The sequence below is a fragment of the Hemitrygon akajei genome, chromosome 15 (genome assembly GCF_048418815.1).
Source record: "Hemitrygon akajei chromosome 15, sHemAka1.3, whole genome shotgun sequence".
NCBI classification, from domain to species: Eukaryota; Metazoa; Chordata; class Chondrichthyes; order Myliobatiformes; family Dasyatidae; genus Hemitrygon; species Hemitrygon akajei.
The window spans coordinates 27,693,418-27,715,581 of NC_133138.1; the positions used below are offsets into that span (position 1 = coordinate 27,693,418).

General features: G+C 37.1%; 1 protein-coding gene across 2 annotated transcripts in view; it reads left to right on the plus strand.

Annotated features, from left to right (window-relative positions):
- The window catches only part of kif3a (kinesin family member 3A), a 64,213-nt gene extending 44,655 nt beyond the window's left edge, over nt 1-19,558 (plus strand). Inside the window, exons 10-18 of one of the 2 annotated variants that reach the window (XM_073067336.1) lie at nt 4,249-4,257; nt 5,091-5,247; nt 7,553-7,733; nt 8,983-9,093; nt 10,024-10,149; nt 10,811-10,864; nt 12,005-12,073; nt 14,234-14,361; nt 15,947-19,558. In XM_073067336.1, coding sequence (XP_072923437.1) covers nt 4,249-4,257; nt 5,091-5,247; nt 7,553-7,733; nt 8,983-9,093; nt 10,024-10,149; nt 10,811-10,864; nt 12,005-12,073; nt 14,234-14,361; nt 15,947-15,995 — 884 coding nt within the window. In that variant the 3' untranslated portion in view covers nt 15,996-19,558. Of the gene's footprint in view, nt 1-4,248; nt 4,258-5,090; nt 5,248-7,552; nt 7,734-8,982; nt 9,094-10,023; nt 10,150-10,763; nt 10,865-12,004; nt 12,074-14,233; nt 14,362-15,946 lie in introns of those variants that run through there. The other variant, XM_073067337.1, reaches the window with a different exon arrangement.
- The last annotated feature ends 2,606 nt before the right edge of the window (nt 19,559-22,164 follow it).

Consider the following 22,164-nt stretch of genomic DNA (forward strand, 5'->3'; position numbering starts at 1 on the left):
TCTTTTGGCTTGCATTTTCTATCTCCCATTGCCATTTGTAGGCTACATCCTCACTACTGTTTGTTGTATACAACTCCCATCAGTGTCTTTGTAGCCTTGCAATCCTTTTGACTCTATGTCACCTCTTTCTAATGATTTGATTTAACTTTTTACCAACAGAGCAATGCTGCCCTCTCTGCCTTCCTTCAGGTGACAAGCTGCTACCCTCATAGACTCTTGTGAAATGTTTTGATACAATCTTGAATAATTTGTTCCCTCAACGATTGCAAGCTCTCCAGGCTCTGAGGCAGCAAAACAGCCCAATCCATGATGCTCCTCTACCATGCTTCACAGTTGGGATGAGGTTTTGGTGTGCAGTGCCTGTCTTCCTCCAAACATAGCAGTGTGTATTTCTACCAAAAATTTCAACTTTTGTTTGGTCTGTCTGCAGAACATTATCCTAGAAGCATTGTGGAGCATCCAGGTGGTCTTTTACAAACTTGGAGAGCAGTGGTTTCCTCCATGGTGTCCTTCCATGAACAACATTCTTGTTTAGTGTTTTTCTTATAGTGGACACATGAAGAGAGACTTTAGCAAGTTCAAGAGATTTCTGCAGGTCTTTTGCTGTTACCCTTGTGTTCACTTTCGCCTTTTTCAAATTGCACGTAGTGCTCTTGGTGTGATCTTTGCAGGCACCCTCTCCTAGGGAGAGTAGCAACAGTACTGAATATCCTCTATTTGTAGACAATTTCTCTTACAGTGGACTAATGAACGCTCAGGTCTTTAGAAATACTTTTGTAGCTTTTTCTAGCTTCATGCATCTCTACAATTCTAAGGTCCTCTGAAAGTTATTTTGATCGAGGCATGGTGCACTTAAATGGATCTTTCTTGTGAAGAGAAGCTCTGTCAGTAACCTGACTTTGTGTGTCTTTTTGAAAGGGCAAAGCACCTCCTCAACCCATACCTCAATCTCATCTCATTGATTGGAACACCTGACTCCAAGTAGCTTTTGTAGAAGGTATTAACCCAGAGGTTCACATATTTTTTTGAACTTAGACTGTGATTGAGTGGTGTACTCAGTATTGAGAAGAAGTACAATTGTTTGTGTGTTATTAGTTTAGGCAGATTGGGTTTTTCTATTATTGAGACTTAGATGAAGATGAGAGCACATTTTATGAGTAATTAATGCAGAAAACCAGGTAATTGCAGAGTTCACAGATTTTTTCTTGCAACTGTAGATGTTGAGTGAAGCAACTTATGTCAATTCAAATATCAAAAATTTCTTGAAATGTGAAAAGTAGTTCTTGTGAGAAGTGGCAAATCATAAAAAATCATAAAAAAAATGATGTAGCTGTTTCTTTTGACAGTTTGTAAGCATTGACTTTGCATTGCTTTGATAGTAATTTGAAATGCTTGATTAATCAAGAGCATATATAGGTGTATAAAGGTGGATGGGACTAGGCAGGTTAATAGTCTACCATGGACTAGATGGGCTGAAGGGCCTGTTTCTGTGCTGTACTGTTCTATGACTCTATGCTTTCTTAGATTAATGGGCCAGGGCTTCAGTTTTGATGAAGGGAAAGTGCCTCAAAGCATGTATTTTTTCCTCATTGCTAGAGTAGTCAGTTGTCTGTTCTAAATTGTACCCTGTATCTCTCAATATTTTAAATGATTTTGAAGAAGTACTATTGTTAAGATATAAAATCAAAAACTTCTGAAACTACTTGACAGGAGGGGGAAGTAGTTGACTTGTCAAATTAGTCCTTTAGTGTCTTTTAAGAGACTCTTAGATAGGTACATAGAGCTTAGAAAAATAGAGGGCATTGCGGTAATGAAATTCTAGGCAGTTTCTAGAATAGGTTACATGGTCGGCACACCGTTGTGGGCTGAAAGGCCTGTAATGTGCTGTGGATTTCTATGGCCTATGTTCATTAGAACTGGGTGAAGTTTGCTTCACTCAGCTACTTTGCTTTTTGATTATTATAGAGACGTTGCATTGAGACCAAAGCTAATACCACACTCATTTTCAACTTGCTCTCCATATTTTAATTTGTCAGAGCTTGTATTTTAAAGTTTTCTGCACTGAACTAATTTTCTTAGTATTGTGCATATTGACTCAGCTATTTGTTCAGGTTGATTTTGCAAGCTGTGCAAAATAACAATTTGAACAATGTCAGGAATGTCTAGGCGCCTTAGATGTAAATAGTACTTTATTTTCCACTATTTTCTGAATAGAAGCAGGCAAATTGTTAATATTGAAACGTTATATGGGTAGTGATTCCCACCGGTTAATTATAGTTGTATACGAAAAATATGACAAAAATGGCCAGCTATGGGGAAGTGATGTTTTGAAGTGTCCAATGTATTTTTGACCTCTTGGTAACAAAACTGTAGGATTTTTTACAGATGCAGAAATTGCACATATGATATGTGAAGTGAAATTATCTGTGTATGAGAGAGATGGTTAAAGATAGTTCACCATTCTTTGCCCTAATCTGGCTTATGTGAAATTTCATGCTGCCAACCTATGGCATGCATTACTTACCTCAATCAACTGTCATTTAGTGTGATGTGTTTCAATTGGGGTGACAGTGATTGGGTGGCAACAATAATTGTTTTGTTACCAGGCAAAAGTTGCCTAAAACCGGAGCCAGGAGGTTTCAAAGAAGTTGGTTTTGAACTTATTGTTAGAAGCAAGATTTGTTTAGACTTCAGAATGCAAACTTAGACCTACATTTACTTCCCTCGCCTTGAATTTCTTCTGAGAGCAATGAACATATCTGAACTATACCTCTAGACTATAACTGACATTCCTTGTCAGTGAGTAATATATGTTAATGAGACATTAATTCTGACTTATTGAATGTGTCTAAGACATCAGTTATGAAGGGAAAAGCAGCGCAGTGGATAGCGGGGAACAGTTATTTACTTGGATTTCCAGAAGGAGTTTAGTAAGGTGCCGCATAAAAGACGTATCCATAAGATAGGATGCATGGATTTTGGGATGATGTATTAGCATGGATGGAGGATTAGTTAACTAATAGAAAGCAGAGAGTTGGGATACATGGGTGTTACTCTGGTTGGCAATCAGTAGTGAGCAGTGTGCCGCAGAGTTTGGTGCTGGGCACACAACTGTCACGATATACAGGGGACTGTGTGTATTGTATCCAAGTTTGCTGATGACACTTAATTGAGTGGTAAAGCAAATTGTGCAGAAGATGCAGAGACCCTGCAGAGAGATATAGTTAGGTTGAGTGGGCAAGGGTCTGGCAGATGGAATACAATGTAGGTAAATGCAAGCTCATCCACTTTGAAAGGAAAAATGGAAGATCAGATTAATATTAAAATGGTTAAAAATTGCAGCATGCTACTGTGTAAAGGGACTTGGGAGGGAGTGTTTGTGCATGATTCACAAAAGGCTAGTTTGCAGGTGCAGCAGACTATCAAGAAGGCAAATGGAATGTTGGCCTTCATCTCTAGAAGGATTGAACTTAAGAGCTGGGAGGTTATGCTGTAGCTGTGCAGGGTACTGGTGAGGCTACACCTGGAGTATTGCATGCAGTTCTGGTCTCCTTACTTGAGGAAGGATATACTGGCTTTGCAGGTGGTGCAGAAGAGGTTCACCAGGTTGTTTCCAGAGAAGAGGGGGGTTAGACGATGAAGAGAGATTGAGTTGCCTGAGACTGCTTTCTGGAATTCAGAAGAAAGGAGGTTTTATAGAAACATATAAAATTATGAAAGGGATAGATATGATAGAGGCAAGAACGTTTTTTTCCACTGGTAGATGAGATTAGAACTAGGGAACATAGCTTCCAGATTCGGGGGAGTAGATTTAAGATGGAGATGAGGAATGCTTTTCCCAGAGAGTGGTGAATCTGTGAAATTCTCTGCCTAATGAAGCAGTGCAGGTTACCTCAGTAAATACATTTAAGACAAGGTTGGATAGATTTTTGCATAGTAAAGGAATTAAGGGTTATGGGGAAAAAAACAGGTTGGTGGCGATGAGTCCATAGCCAGATCAGCCATGATTTAATTGAATGTCAGAACAGGCTTGACAGGCCAGATGGCCTATTCCTGCTCTTATTTCTTACGTTCTGTAATTTTTAGCATGGTTCAGATGTATTATCTTTTATTTGTTTATTGTGACAGTTCATGTCTTCATTGCTGTAACTAATAAAAATGCAGAAATTAATGATTTAATTTGTTTCTTTTTCCTCCTATATTCGCATGTTGTCTATGTGGGGTCAACTAATTTCATCCCAATTAAAGATCAAGCAGGTTTGTAATTTCTTCTTCTTTTCTCTTGTAGAATATTTTTGGTATACTTTTTTTCTGCCTGAGTTGTCTTTGCAAGATCTGAACGCAGTACCATTTAAAATAAAATGCTGAACTGCATGCTTACAAAAGAGCAGCACAAAATCCTAGAACAATTAAATTGAGCAAATGACCATGGTTCTCCACGACTTCTGTCCTCTGTAAATGTTGTGGCAATTGGGCCACAGATGGTGGATCCTGGATTGTTTTGATGACTTTTGACTGGTAGCTTCTATCAGAGAGCTTGAAAAATGGTAATCAGAGACATTTTAAGTGTAATTCAGCCTTATATAATTAAAAGAAAGTATTAAATTTGTTACTTTAAAACATCTTAAACTGTAACCATTAAGTAGAATAAAAGTGAACAGACATCTTTGCTTGGCTTGCATGTTTTACTTGGATGCAATGGCATCTGTGCCCATATTCTCTGAGACTCTTGAAACAAGAAAAAAAATGTAGATGCTGGGAATCTGAAATAAAAACTGAAAATACTGGAATTATTCAGCAAATTAAGAGAGCATCTGTGGAAAAAGAAACAAAGTTAATATTTCAGGTTGGAGACTGTAAGAATTGGTTATTCTGTCGACCTAAAATGTTCCACACTGTCTAACACACTGAATGTTTCAAGTACTTTTTTGTTTATGTCATAAAGTTTGAGTTAATGCACGAGCATAAAAGTTGGCAATGAGTTTAATTATAAGGCTTATATGACTTATTTGGCCAAAGGTAAGTAAACTTGGCCAAATCTTAATATGTGACCTACACTGTGATATAACACAGTTTACTCTGTAATGAAGGAAGGAAGAAGGTATCTCCGGAAAAGATGGCAGAAATGCAGGCAAAGATTGATGAAGAGAGAAAAGTTCTTGAAGCCAAGCTTGACATGGAGGAGGAAGAAAGAAACAAAGCAAGAGCAGAGCTCGAGAAGAGAGAAAAAGACCTGCTGAAAGCACAGTAAGATAAAAGAATATAGAGTTCAGTTAATAATATTTGAGGTGCAAGTCAGAGAAATCACTAAAATATGTAGACTTAAATTTTGTAGATGTAATGATGGTGAAAATTGCTTTCATTACAGATGTTTACAGTCTAGTTTTTATTGTGTGTTTGTGCAAAATTATAATGGTAAGATGATTTGTACTCGCGTTCTTAAGCACTGGCTACTTACATAGTTTTGTTATTTAAATCCTGAAGTAGTTTTGAGTTAAATGTGTATTAACATTTTTAACATCAGTTGGAAAATTTTACTCTGCGCCTGGAAAGGTATATACAGAATAGGATTTCCTTAAATATATGCTAGAAGTATGGTTACTTAATGTGCTGTATATCTTCTGTTTCAGATTTGTTGTATTCATTGTATTTTTTAGTTTTGCAGTATCTGCTTACATCCACTAGATGTGGCTATCATGTCAGTGAAGAGAAAAAAGAGTAGTAGCCAGACTAGGCCAATCAGTCCTTCATGCTCTGCCACTCAGCAGGCTCACAGCTGACCTTCCACCTCAGCACTACTTTGTCAAAGTACATATATGCCACCATATATAACCCTGAGGTTCATTTTCTTGCAGGCATACTCAGTAAATTCATAATAGAATATTAACCATAATAGGATTAATGAACCATTGAGCACATCTACATGGAGCATTTTGTAGGAAAGCTGCATTCATCATCAAGGACCCTCACCACCTAGGTCATACTCTCTGCAGTAAGAAAGTACAGGAACCTCAAGACTCACACCACCAGGTTCAGGAACAGTTATTACCCCTCAACCATCAAGCCCTTGAACCGGGGGAATAACTTCACTAGTCCCATCAATCACCTCATGCTCTCAATATTTATTGCTTATATTTGTATTTGAACAATTTGTTGTCTTTTGCTCATTGGTTGAACACCTATGTTGGTGCAGTCTTTCATTGATTCTGTTATGGTTTATTAAATAAGCCCACAGGAAAATGGATCTCAGGGTTTTATATGGTGAGAAATTGTACGTTGATAATAAATTTACTTTGAATTTTGAACAAAAGTTTTTACAAGGGACATTCTACGCTATTGATTTCATAAGTGCCTAGAAAGATTTTAACAGATTTCAAAACTTCATTATAGAATATTTGTTCCTTTAGTCTGATCCAGATTTTGTGCCTTCTAAAGATATCTGAACAGGACAAGAACAGTGAAATATTGCAATTGGTCACTTCAAAGAATCATTACTGAGTAAAAATATAAGGTTGAAGCAGGAAGTATAAATTAGGTGTAAATCATGTAGAGAGAGCAGAATGAAGATTGGAAAAAGCCAACTACAAAAGAGGCAATAGCTATAGAAATAGCAGACAAAATATATAAAAATATTGTCAACGTTAAAAATTAATTCAAAGGTTCAACGGTCCAATTTATGTCAGAGAAGTGTATACAATATACATCCTGAAATGCTTTCTCTTCGCAGAATCCACAAAAACAGAGAAATGCCCCAGAAAATGAACAACAGTTAAACGCAAGAACCCCAAAGGCCCCCCCCAGCTCCCCTCCCTCTCGCACATAAGCGGCAGCAAGCAACAATCCCCCTCTCCCACTGGTTAAAAAAATGAATTTTCAGAGCCAGATAAGTTGTTTGTCTATTATTATCAATTTACCATGCCATTAAAATCGACTCCAAATGCAACATAGTTCCTATAATTGTTTTTTGCCCTTGGAAATAAGCTGATGGGTAAATACTGTTCATTCATAGTATCTAGATAGATAGATACTTTATTGATCCCAAAGGAAATTCCAGTGTCACAGCAGCATTACAAGACTAATGCAAATATCTGGTCTCTGTCACTTGTACTTGGATTAAAAAAAAATTTGCTAAAGGCAAATTGTATTAAAACTGCTTGGTTCAAGTGCTGACTACAAATATTGCAGAAGGAATACTCTTAAAGTATATTATGTCAAATGCTTGCAACTATAATCACAGGTAATTTTGCATTAGTTGTTGACAATTTCTCATTAGGACTTTAATTTGTACTGAGTTAGTTATTTTCTGATTAATGTATTTTGTTGAAATTTTTTGGTGGACATTTGCCAAATTTGCATTGTCCATTTTATGGGAGATTTACTTGCATTTTATTGACTGGCAATGATAAGCATAACTTCAGACTCTTATTATCTGGTCTTGCACTGATTAGCTTATAGCTTGGTGTTTACACTACTCCTTTAAAGAGAATTTACATTCTAAAGCTATTTATTACAAAGTAATTGAATAATGGAATCCTTTCACTGGACCTCCTAGGCAAGAACACCAGTCTTTGTTGGAAAAATTGTCAGCTCTAGAGAAGAAAGTGATAGTGGGAGGAGTGGATCTTTTGGCAAAAGCTGAAGAGCAAGAGAGGCTACTGGATGAATCTAATTGTGAACTGGAAGCTCGCCGGAATCGTGCAGAACAACTTAGAAAGGAGTTGGAGGAAAAAGAGGTTAATGCTCTTAACACCACCCTATTATCACAAAACCGAACTCTACCTCAGCTAATCTTCCTTATGATGTGTACTTTAAAGGAATTAAAGTTAAAATTGTCATCCTTTTCTTAGTTAACCTTGTCTTTGCTCCTGTTACTTCTAATCTATCCTATCTGATCCTGTCTTATACCTAATACTGTTTACCCATAAATTGTCCCCATGCTGACCTACATTTAAGATTATTATTCTGTTTCAACTATATTTTTCTCTGTACAACTTGGGCCTCTGATTACTCCTGTTTGAAATAACCAGGGCCATATTTCGTCATTGAAGGTATTTTTCTTAACATATAGCCTCCACAATCAATCGGTAACTGTAGAGACTCAGTTGTTCAGTCTATTTAGTTTACATTAGTGTTTTTTTGGATATACATGGTTAGTACAGGAAAGTGGCTCAGTGATTAAAGTGACATTGAATGGCAGATCACACACAAGGAACCAATGGCCTCTTTTTTTTTAAACTTTCCTTTATTGTTTTATTTAACTTTTGGGTTCCTTGCACTTGCACTGAAGATTCAGATTCAAAATCAAGTTTAATATCACTGGCATATATCATAAAATTTGTTTTGTGGCAGCAGTACATTGCAATACATAATAATAAACTATAAATTATAATAAGAAATATATAGTAAGGAAAAATATTACGTGAGTCATGCAAAAAGAGGGAAAAATACTGTGGTAGTATTCACTGTCTATTTAGAAATCTGATGGTGGAGGAGAAGAAGCCATTCCTGAAATGTTGAATGTGTGCCTTCGGGCTTCTCCACCTCCTACCTTCCTCCCTAGATCTTTCCATTTCATCTCTTTTCTTGCCATCCTTAAAATTTTGTCTGTTCCAGTTTTTTTTTTGGTGTTGATTTCTCTACCATTTTGCCTTTTGCCATCCTTCAACCTCTCATTTAATAACCTGTTTGTTGGATTGGTGCGCATCAGTTTTCTGATTATGTTTTTATGGTATAATGAAGTTCATTTTCCTTCACTGAAGATATTTTACTAATACAAGTAGCCTCCTCTATCGTTCATTATGTTGAAACTACATTAACACAGATATATTAAATAATTATCAGCTAATCTCAATAATGTCCTTTTTGCATCAAAGCTTTTGAAACAGCTGTAGGAAAAGATAATTGTCCTCAACGTTGCCTTCCATGTATATTATTGCTGATTATTTCTAAAAATGCTTCTTTTTGTTATGTTTTTCATTGAAGCAAGAACGTCTAGACATTGAGGAGAAGTATACCAGTTTGCAGGAGGAGGCACAAGGTAAAACCAAGAAACTGAAGAAAGTTTGGACAATGCTGATGGCAGCAAAGTCGGAGGTGAGATACTACTTGAGGACATAAAAGATCTTGTTTTGTCAAGTTGTACTGATTCCTTTAAGCATGACTAGATGACCATGCCATTAAGCTTCTGAACTCCTGGCTGCATCATATTTGAAATGTCGCTGGTTAATCTGTTCTGTACTTAATATTAATGCACTTTAGTTCGTTATTTATCTGTGATTCATCTGTAGATTTTATCCTTAACTTCATAAGTTATCGTGTGTTATGTGCTTTACACCTTGGTTTGAAGAAATGCCTCGTTTCTATATACATTATGTATATTATATACATATATGTAGTTAAATGACAATAAACTTCACTTGATTTGATTTGAGTATATTAAATTCTGGAAGCCCAAACTAGAAAAGGTATTCTTTAAAACATATTGGAAAACCTATACTTCTCAGCCAGCCATGGGGCTAGTGCACTTTCTGCATTTGCTTTAGTATAATCACTGTAATGAGTACCCATATAGAATGCACAGAAGTGTCAGGCTTAGAACTTGCAAATTATAATTTAAAGTTAACGTATACAAAATGCTGGAGGAACTCAGCAGGTCAGACAGCATCTGTGGAAAGGAATAAACATTTGATGCCTCGGGCAGTGATGAAGGGTCCAGCATTTTCTGTGTATTACTCTGGATTTCCAGCATCTGCAGAATCTCTCTTGTTTGTAATTTAAAGTTGACAAGTTGTAATTTAAAGACTTGTATTCGAAGAAGAAGGGCCAAAAAATATAAAACAAACTATATATATTTACTGGTCATCTCCTAATTTTGTAATTGCTTTTTCAATGTAAAAGTAAAGCAGTTTAAACTTGCTCTTATTGGACAATGAATTGAAATAAACTGAAAGTCCAGGTTTTTACATTTAAACGTTGAGGTGTGACATGATGGCATTGATGATGGTCTGTTGTTATTATTCAAAGATGGCAGACTTGCAACAAGAACATCAACGTGAAATCGAAGGACTGCTGGAGAACGTAAGACAACTAGGCCGAGAGCTCAGACTCCAGATGCTCATTGTTGACAACTTTATTCCTCATGAATACCAGGTTAACTAGACAATTTTCTTTAATAATTTACTTATGTTAGGGTTTATATAAAATTGAATAGTTTGCACTTGTATGTTGAGCATACCTTTTGTCTAGGTAGTTGTTTGGATTGCTTGAATGGTGCAGTTTTCATGAATGTAATGTGATTTCCTAATATGTATTGTACATCACTGCTGTGTGTGAGAGATTTTGAACCTAGGTCTAAGGGCTATTTGATGATTCAGGTGGAAAAGAATAAGCAATGAAAATCAGTGTTTGCATAAAAGGAAGTGGAAAATGCCCTTTACTGTGAAATGTTAACCTGCACCTTGTCGATGGAACTTGTATAATCATCCACATAATTGATGATCCCAAATTTTGGTATTATAAGTGTTTCAGGTATTTTGGGCAGTAAACTGGGAAATTTACAGATTACATTTAATGTTCCAAAACCTAAACCAGTTGAAAATTCAGATTGATAATTAAGGACATTATTAACAGAATTATAGAATAAGAGGCTTATTTGTACTTCAGAAGAGCCTGACAATTTAATCAAGCATGATTGATCAGAATAAGTACTACATTGAATTGGGTTACACCTTGTATTTATTATATTTTGTGCTTGGCACCAATAGATAAAAAGAGAGCAAGTTTGTCTAAAATGGATATTTATACCTTCAAGGAGATGATTGAAAACTACGTACACTGGAATGAAGACATTGGAGAGTGGCAGCTGGTAAGTTTGCAAAGTTGATTAATTATAACATTTAAGACAGACCAGAGCATTTATGTTGACTATATCTACATGTAAGCCATAGAAATATTTCACCAAGAGCACTTACAGAGCACAGAAAAGGAACAGGCCCTTCAGCCCACAATGTGTGTACCAACTATGATGAAACTAATTCCATCTGCCTGCATGTAATCTATATCCCTTCTATGCTTCTATCCCACTGCTATAAAAGACTATTGAGCAGAACTCTTTTACAATAAACTGAACTCTTGATAGCTTAGTCTCCCTCGCCATGGCCCTTCACCTTATTTGTCTACCTGCAAGCACTTTCTCTGTAACTATAACACTATATTTTGCATACTGTTATATTTTTCCTTTTGCACAAGCTCTGTACTATGTTTGGAATGATCTTTCTGGATGACATGCAAAACAAAGCTTTACATTGTATCTTGGTACTGAACACACATGTGACAATGATAAACTAACAGAATGCTGTTAAGGTCCTGCAACTTACTATATACGTTTCTCTTGAAATTGACCTCCTAAAATGCAACACCTCACACTTGCTTGGATTAAACTTCATCTGCCATTACTCTACCCATATCTGCACCTGATCTGTGCCTCAGTGTATCCTTTGTCAATATTTTTCAGCATCTACAACTCCTCCATCAATTTTTGTGTTATATACATATGGATTAATCAGTCCATTTACATTTTTATCCCTGTTGGTTATATAAAAGACCAGCAGCAGAGCTCCCAGCAATGATCCCTAAAGAACACTACTATTCATAGACCTATTTTCAGAATCGCACCCTTCCACCATTATCCTCTGACATCTATATCAAGCTAATTGCGAATCCAATCTAACAAGTAAGTCACCATGGATCACATCCAGTTTAATCTTCTGGATCAAGTTGCTCTGGATCCCATTTATCTTAATCTTCTCACCCTTAAGGATATTTTTCTGGGTAGTATTTCCATTCTTACCATTTACTTATCCATGTACTTAATTCCAACCAGCTGAATTGTAATGTAGTACCTACACATCTGATTTTTTATTGTACATTCCAAAGGCATTGTTTGCTGTATATGAAGAAAGATAGGTTTTCAAGCATGCCTAAAGATTTCTCTGCTTATTTGTAGAAATGTGTGGCATATACAGGAAACAATATGAGAAAACAGACACCAGTCCCTGACAAAACGGAAAAAGATGTAAGTTGATGGCACCTTCTGAATTCTTCACTATATACAGAAAAAAATTCATTTTGAATGCAATTAATATTTTTCTTTATCCTTCCCTATTCAGTGCCTCAAAATTGTTATTAGTTAATTAGTCTTTTTAATATTTGGCAAAATACTAATAAAACTTTTAAGCAGTTGTCATCTATTTGCTGCTGTCCCTCTCTCCTGCCTGAAAAAGGGAAAAAGAGGTGTCCTCGTTTCACAGTGAGGTGTCATTCATTTATTTGAAATGTGACTTAACTGGTTGAATGCCCATATTTTCAAATTAATGAGAATTCCAAATATTATTATGATGATTTTCATTAATGTTATTTTAAAATAAGCTTAATTGATGCTGAGAAAAGCAGTTTTTGTGACAATTGTTTCAAATTTAATCAAATGAAATCAGTTTAACTTCTGGAGTTGTGTGCCTCATTCAAATCAATAGGTTTCAATAGGTACATTTAATGTCAGAGAAATGTATACAATACACATCCTGAAATTCTTTTTCTTCACAAACATCCACGAAAACCGAGGAGTGCCCCAAAGAATGAATAACAGTTAAACGTTAGAACCCCAAAACCCCCCAAGTTACCCCCTCCCATTCACAAGCAGCAGAAAGGCATTGAAACACCATCCCACCCACCAGCCAAAAAAGCATTGCGCCTCGTGCCCCCCCCCCCGCCCCACCAAGCACTCAAGTGTGCAGCAAAGCATCAATAAAGACACAAACTTGCAGTACCCCAAAGACTACTCATTCATCCGGTAATTCAACATACCACAGTCTGTTTCTCTCCCCCTCCCCCTCTCCCCCTTTTCCTTCCTCCCTCTCTCCCTCCCTCCCTCTCCCTCTCTCCTTCTCCCCGAAAAAGGGAAAAAGAGGTGTCCTCGTTTCACAGCGAAAAGGGAGACATAACAACTCGCTGATTTATGATGTTAAAAGTCAGTTGCGTTGCTTTTTCCAAGATCTGCACCCAGAGAGTCGACCCCAGAAAGACTCGGGATTCTGGATGCACAGCCCATGGCAGCTAACTTACTGCTCCCAATTTCTGTATTCTCCTGCGACGTCCCAGTCGGGCACCGGCCTAGAATCAGCCTGTCTCCAGAGCCACAAAAATCTGGCACCTTGAAGGTGCGCTAGTCTTCCAGGCTGTGTCCTTGGGATATCAAAAAGCGGCTGGTCGTGAGGCCCTGAGAGTGGGTCCCATTCCGCAAAGAACCAAAGTCAGAGTGTAACTCCAAGTCAAGGTCTTCAAAAGAACCTTGAAAAGGAAAATAAGAGATATCAGAGATAGATATAGAGCTGTTTCTGAAGATGCAAGCAAAGGAGTTGCCATTTAACGCCATCATAACTTTGCTCCACATCTCCAAATTATCTTAGGGGTAACTAATTTTGCAGAAATCGAGCAATGCATCATTTGTATTTATCGTCTGTGTATTTCAACTTAAATACAGTTGAAAGTTGGCCTGTAGTTTTACAATAAGTATAGTAAAATAAAAAGGGTAGGTTATAATTGAGGATTGTGATTCATACATTCTTTACCAGTTATATGTATTTTAAAACTTACATAATGTGATAGGATTTTAAGAGTTATAATACTGTTATTGAAGTCCTTTTGACACTGGTGGAATTTAACTGGATTTGACATTAATCTTTATTTCTTTGCCTGAGTGGGACTTGAACACAATCTTGATGGAAATACTGCCATCCAGTGATGGCACTTTCCACCAAACAAAATTTGTTTAGATATTTGGAATCTTATTTGCATGAAAATTTCTTGTCATATTTGTCAATAAAAGAATAAATTGTTGAAAGTGCTTAGGGTACTCCTGAAGAGTAAAAGGCACAGTATATTTGCAAATTATTTACTCCACAATGTTCTTTCACACAAGTATAAATATTGCCCAGATTTCTTTTTACTGCCTCTAATCATCTGGCACAAGGTATTATTTACATTTTGGTTTATGATCCCTATGTGCTTAAATGCATTATTTTATTATGTATTTTGATGTTAGTTGTATTTGTGGAATTTTGGTGTAAAAAATGCAATTCGCAATGAAGGTGGCCTTGAATGATAGATGTACTGAAGATTCTTAATGGCTTTGTTTGATTCTTAAAGCTGATCTTTGTTTAACTTTTGATTATTTCAGCCATTTGAAGTGGATCTATCTCATGTTTACTTGGCCTACACTGAAGAGAGTCTACGTCAGTCACTAATGAAACTGGAGCGACCAAGAACTTCAAAAGGCGGAAAATCCAGACCCAAAACCGGAAGAAAGTAAGGCTGTAGGAAATATTTTATCTTTGTTGTCTAAATGTAAAATTTCCCTTAACACATGTTCTATTCTCTCAAACTTCTTTTTAACTAGATGTCTATTAAGAGATTTTTGTGAAGGTATTAGGCAACTTCCAGTAACCTGTCTATTTTCAAAGTGATTTTTATTTTAACAGGAGAGATAAACATTTTCACGCAAAAATATACACTCATTCAATTTATTCTGTGATAAGTTATAGGTTATCATTCAGCTTGCCCATACAAATCCGCAAACAGTAAACACAGAGTCCTCTGCTAATACTCTTTACAAACCGACTATTTTGTTTTAAACTGTGACATTCACTGTGGCTGCAAGTGACTACATTACAGTGGGGTTGCACAGCTACAAAATAGCCCATATTGGAATTATGCATCATGTGAAGCCACGTCATTTGGGCATGAAACAAAAAACAAAAGCTGAAAGATAATAAATACTTGTTTTTTTATCTATTTTCTTTCTTCATAAATTTTTGAGTGGTAATTTGTGAATGGTGCAGGGGTGAATTTCCATTGTCAGAGGGTGTTGTCTTTTTTTTAAGTTTAGATCATGTGTGTTTTTTGAGTGATGGATTTAGCCTATTGTATATTATGTTTTCACATGCAGGTTTTGGCTGCTGATATAGTTTGCTGCTAGTAATTAAAATATTTTCTGCTTTATTCTCTCATAGACTGCACACAATCCCATTGTGTTGTCCTGTTTTATTTCTCACCTCTCATTTACACTGCCTTCCCAGCTGCTTTCTTCCCCTGCAAGTCAATTTTTCATATCCCACTCTCCCTCCGATCTCTCCCCCTCTGCCTCTGCCCTGCCACCACCCCCATCCCTTCCCTCTAACACCCCCCCCCCCCATATTGTAGTGCATCCTTGTTGAAAGTGGAATTGCTGAGTACCACTCTAGCAGTAAATTGTTTGATGACTAACAGAACTGAGAAACAGGAGAAGGAAAACTTCTGGAAGAGAGGGAAGGAATAGAGAAAAATCTCCAGGCTGTCTCTGGGTAACAAATAAGTTCCAGTTTTTTAAACAAGGATCCATGTATATTTTGTCCAGTACACAAAAGGTTTTCAATGTAGTAACCATATTTCTGTGCATCAATAGCACATAGCAAAGAGGAATTATGAAAAGTGGAGAGACAGAAAAAACTAATTTAGACTTTCATAGGAGCAAGCGTGTGTGTGTGTATATAACCCTTGAATTTAATACTCCTGTTGGAGCTCATTTGTATGTAAGTGTGCCATTATTGAGAAGTATTAATCTCGGTATGGCATGCAGATTGTATTGTCTGTCCCCACCAAACTGTTAGATCATATTTTCATGTTTGATTTAATCTGCTAAATGTTCATTCATTTGCTTGTTAATCTCATCAAATCTAATGTTATCTGCTGTGTATACTGTACTTTAAAGTTTCGTGTCAGCTGCTCATATTCCTAATACAAGTTATTATTGTATATCAGCAACAGGGTTAATAATTTTGTACACATTTAGGGAAATGTGAAGATGAAAGTAAATATTTGAATAAATATGGCTTGTTTCCTTTTTCGTCACCAGGAAGCGCTCGACAAAGGCTGAAGCTGGAATTGACTCTCTCCTTCAATGACCAAAAGACTAGGCTGACAATGAACTTCTGTTTTAGATGCGAAATGTTGTAGGACATTGAAATATGATTTATGATGTCTCAACATGAGCTTTTGTTGAATCCACATATACTGGTCTATGAGGAAAAGGTCTAAAGTTCTTGATAGTAGAATGTCCTGAGATCAAGTTTTGTTATCTAATATTATGAGATTCTGTTCTTTAGTTATTCATGATACTGGTCTTGGCTTATTGTCTTATTAGTGAAAAATATTCAGCAGGCAGCTAACCTGTTAATTAAGAGATTACCTGCTTTTGAAGGGAAATCAAAACGTTAGTTAACATTTTCAGACACTTTCTGAAACTCAAAGGACTTGAGGTTTTCTACAACAGGTACCAAGTAACTTTGTTTGGTTGCAACCGTTACCTCAGTCATTTTTTTTCATTCTGAAATGTATAGACTTTCAAGTTTAAACTTACTATCATTTTTACCACTTGTTCTTTTTTATCTTGTTTTTGTTAAAGCCTTGTCTGCACTATTGTTGTAATATGTCAATGCTTTTCTGATTGTGTTCAGTGCTGTAGATTAGGTGCTTAATTCTTTGATACATAATATGGCTCTTTTATTTGTATAAAGGAGTTATCTATTAACCTTTAGCTTGGGGTTGCAGGAGGGAGAAGAAATATTTATTAAAAATTGTTCAGTTAAATTGTTCACATTCTATTCCTTCCCCAGTAAGTACATGGAGAGGCTATAGAAGAAGTTCACAAAGATTAGAGTTTTGTTCTGGAGAGCCACAGAAAGTGGCACTTTCATGAGATAGAGGAGGTCAAGAAGAAATCAGGGAAGGTTTTGGGAATATAATGGTGAATGAGGTATCTTTTCTTCTGTTGATTTATACTCAGGAAAAGTTTGTCATTCTTCAGAATTGTAAGAGAATAGTGGAGGATTATTTTATGGTAAGGTACTTAACATTGGAATATAGCAACTAAAAAGAGTAGAAACTAAGTTTTGTAAAATGTTTCAAAAGGCAATTGAATCACTGAACCAAAAATAAACAAGGAATGAAAAATGGGCAGTGAAATAGACTTAATAGATCGTGACATTTGCACTGTTGCAGTGGGCTGTATGGCCTAGTACTGTGACATTCTTGGATTCTGCCTTCTCAAAGTAATTTATATTAGGAGTCAGTTATTTGCAGCAACTTAGTGCATGGTAAACAAATTAAAGCAATCTGTGTACTGGCAACCGTTAAATAGGAAAGCTGTAAAAATACAAATAGGAAACAAGACAATAAAGCACTTTTAGCTCATTGTAGGGTGTGCCCATAGTGTACTAGCGAGAACTCTGGACTTCTAATTGCTATTATTTTTAAAACACTAACTCAAATGTTTTGCTCAACAGTTCCTTAATTATATTTGTCAAAAGGAAAGCTGCTCTTTTGTTTGAGCATATGAAGTATTGCGCTAAGAACATTTTCTCTTAGAGAAGGGAACAAAAGATTTGCTCACACACACAAAATACTATGCAGATGCTGGAGTCAAAGCAACATGCACAACACACTGGAGGAACTTAGCAGGTCGTTTCCACGGATGCTGCCCGACCTGCTGAGTTCCTCCAGTGTGTTGTGCGTGTTGCAAAAGATTCGCTCAAACTGCTGAGGATAGATGAACACAAAGTAGTCAGTTCTACAAGTCAAGTAAAAAATGTCAACTTTCAACACCTATTACTGATGATTCTGAACAACATTCTTAAATGTGTAGGTGTTCAGTCTTGTAAATATTTTACAAGGTTAAATATGTATGGAATTACTTTTTACCTCCAAATCAGACCATTCACCTCCATTCCCAAGACTGAGGTGGTACTTGCTGCTCTAGTGAAAAGCAATAGTCTTTATGTGTTGATGTTTTGAATTCACAGGCTAATTTGAAGTGTTCATGACCTGGGAATATCTGCGGTTTGCATACTCTGAAGCTTTTTGAGTTTCAGCAGTGATGTTTGGTACTGCTATGCAGCGCTAGGGTAGTAGCGGGTAATGGTGTACAATAAGCCTTTCAAATTTTGGTGATGTGGCTTTCACTGTGAAAACCCCAGAGTCCCATCCTTTTTATAAATTAGGAGACTCTGAGTCATATTCAGAGTTCCCAGCTGCGCCCACATTGGTTTAATTTATTCCTACTATATAATATGTAAAGCAAGTCATTGACAGCACCTGAGAGTATTTATGGATTCCTTGGCAGACATTTGTGAGCAGAAAAAAATTGTTCCAATTATATCAGATGTCAAGAAATTTCTGAATACTATAATAATTTTTCCAAGGTTTTCAGAATAAATGTTCAGAAAAAAAATCATATGTTTGCCTGTGAAAAATCATGTTGTAGATGCAGTAGGGTTGAAAGATTCAAATTTCAACTAATTTGATTAAATACTCTATTTTCAGCTTCAGCTGAGTTTTCTTGGTCATTATGAATGAATGTTATTACTTGCATATGCTAAAGCATATACGTAAGTGATTAGAACTTATTGTGATCAGAGCTCGGGGATGGTTTGTGGCTAGTGAAGGAGAGGTGGGTCCCTCCAAGTACCCTAAAATTAAGGTTAGTTGTCCTTTGCAACTGCCAAAGCTTATGCACTGAGCCCCCAGTGTTGGAGTAAAATCTGCCATGAGAAGTAAGCTCTGCACATCCAAAACTATTTTTTCTCCACAGGTTCTGGTCGAATCTGCATTGTCATCCATTTATTGTGGACCTATTTAATACAAAACTGCTGATTTGGTTATCTATGATGGTATCAAATAGACACTTGACTGTACAGATCAGTTGTTGAAGGATGTATGGCATTATCAGACTGAGAAACTGTTGAAACAGTTTGCTAGTGATCCTTTTTATATGTCTGCATAATGTTTTTTGCAAGCTTTAATGCTCCCATTCTGTGTGGTATCTGCTCAATTTTATTTCAAGGAAGTACTCCAAAAATTGTTTACTTTAAGCATATTAAAAGAACCTTAGTTCTTTGATCTGTGGGATTAGCACTAGTTACTCAAACATCCTGAAGTAATGTCAAGTTTGATTGTGAAAAAGTTTATAACCTACCATAGATTTGAATTTAACAGTTGAATGTAATGCTGCATGTCATATTCATAAAGTGGAGTAAATGTTACTTTAACATTGTGTGTGTGATGTCTATTGTTGTGGTTAAGGCTTATTGTAAAATGAGTAAAAATTATTAATGGAAACCTGCACATGTTCTTAAATTGTATTCTAATACTGGGTTATGTAATAAGTTTAATACAGGGGTTCCCCAGGTTCCATTTTAAAGTTTTACCTCGTATGAATTAACTTCCTTTATATGTCCAGAGCAGTTGATTTAAGCTCTTTATAAATGTCTTTTTACTGATTATTCTTTGTAATCTGTTATGTATAAGTTGTGCACAGTGTTGTACATATGAGAACAGGTATATGTATATATACAGCATGTTAATGTCAATAAATGTATATTGATAGTAATCACTAATAACCTTGCTAACAATGCTATTTGAAATGAATGTAACAGTGATGTTAATTAAAAATAGTGGTTGCTTTCTCTGATGTTACTCTCCCAATTGCACATCAGTTCCAGTTGAAGGGCTTAATAGTTTGCTAGTGTCTCAATTAAAATCTGCCGTGGATATCACAGTAACACAAGTAGGCTGTTTGGTTCTTTAGGAGCATAAAACGCAACAAGGAGTTAGTGTTTGAAGGATGTGTGATTTATTGAAACCTGGTATGCACCAAGAGATCAGACAAACCTAATCTACCCAATTACAATTTCGGCACAGCCTTACAAACCTCTACGCTTGCATGATTACATGGAAACATAATTAACTAAGTCTTGCTTGTTAAATTTCTCAGAATTAATTATGAAGAACTAGATTTTTGTTACCAAAGCATTTATTTGTCATGTGCCGTGTCAAATAACGTGGACAATCATGGTCTTTCCATGACCATTATTGTTCTTGACAAGTTTTTCTACAGAAGTTTGCCATTTCCTTCTGGACAGTGTCTACACAAAACAGGTGACCCCAGCCATTATCAATATTCTTCAGAGATTCTCTGCCTGGCGTCAGCGGTCGCATAACCAGAACTTAGGCACCAGCTGCTCATTCGACAATCCTCCACCTGTTCCCATGGCTTCATGTGACACTGATCAGGGGGAGGGGGATGCTAAACAGGTGCGACATCTAGCCCAAGGGTGACCTGGATGCTAGCGGAGGGAAGGAATGCCTCACAACTCCTTTGGTAGAGATGTATCTCCACCTTGCCACCCAGTTACAAAATAAAACACTTGAGGTTACTTGCCAGCAGACCTAAGTTTCAGGCACTGTAATAGCAGTATGTTATCACTTAATCATCAAGTCTCTGTAGCTTGGTGCAGTTACAGCTCTATTCCATTTCTATTATTAAACCTTAAGTGTTTCTATGATACCGCATCTGCTTCTAATGTTTCTAATTTAGAAACATAGAAAACCTACAGCACAATACAGGCCCTTTGGCCCACAAAGCTGTGCTGAACATGTCCTTATCTTAGAAATTATCTAGGGTTACCCATAGCACTCTATTTTTATAAGTTCCATGTATCTTTCCAGGAGGCTCATAAAGGACCCTATTATATCGGCCTCCACCACCGTCGCTGGCAGCCCATTCCATGCACTCACCACTCTGCATTTAAAAAAAAAACTTAACCCTGACATTTCCCCTGTACCTGCTTCCAAGCACCTTAAAACTGTGCCCTCTTGTGCTAGCTATTTCAACCCTGGATAAAAGCCTCTGACTATCCACACGATCAATGCCTCTCATCATCTTATACTCCTCTATCAGATCACCTGTCATACTCCATTGCACCAAGGAAAAAAGGCTGAGTTCACTCAACCTATTCTCATAAGGCATGCTCTCCAGGCAACATCCTTGTAAGTCTCTGCACCGTTTCTATGGTTTCCACATCCTTCCTGTAATGAGGTGACCAGAAATGAGCACAGTACTCCAAGTGGGGTCTGAGCAGGGTACTATAGAGCTGCAATGTTACCTCTCGGCTCCTAAACTCAATCCCACGATTGATGAAGGCCAATGCACTGTATGCTTTCTTTGCCACAGAGTCAACCTGCACAGCAGCTTTGAGTGTCCTATGAACTCGGACCCCAAGATCCCTCTGATCCTCCACACTGCCAAGAGTCTTATTATTAATACTATATTCTGCTATCGTATTTGACCTACCAAAATGAACCACTTCATACTTATCTGGGTTGAACTCCATCTGCCACTTCTCAGCCCAGTTTTGCATCCTAAAAATGTCCTGCTGTAACCTCTGACAACCCTCCACACTATCCACAACACCTCCAACCTGTGTGTCATCAGCAAATTTACTAACCCATCCCTCCAATTCCATATCCAGTTCATTTATAAAAATCACGAAGACTAGGGGTCCCACAACAGTTCCCTGAGGCACACCACTGGTGACCGACCTCCATGCAGAATATGACCTGTCTACAACCACTCTTTGCCTTCTGTGGGCAAGCCAGTTCTGGATCCACAAAGCAATATCCTTTTGGATCCCAGGCCTCCTTACTTTTCCAATAAGCCTTGCATGGGTACCTTGTCAAATGCTTGCTGAAATCTATATACACTACATCTACTGCTCTACCTTCATCAATGTGTTTAGTCACATCCTCAAAAAATTTAATCAGTCTCTTAAGGTACGACCTGTCTTTAACAAAGCCATGCTAACTATTCCTAGTCACGCCTTTTCAAATGTTCATAAATCCTGCCTGTCAGGATCTCCTCCATCAACTTACCAACCACTGAAGTAAGACTCACTGGTTTATAATTTCCTGGGCTATCTCTACTCCCTTTCTTGAATAAGGGAACAACATCTGCAACCCTCCAATCCTCTGGAACCTGTCCCATTCTCATTGGTGATGCAAAGATCATCGCCAGAGGCTCAGCAATCTCCTCCCTTACCTCCCACTGTAGTCTGGGGTACATCTCATCTGGTCCCGGCGACTTATCCAATTTGATGCTTTCCAAAAGCTCCAGCACATCCTCTTTCTTAATGTCTATATGCTCAAGCTTTTCAGTCTGCTGTTAAGTCATCCCTACAATTGTTAAGATCCTTTTTGCGTAGTGAATATTGAAGCAAAGTACTTATTAAGTACCTCTGC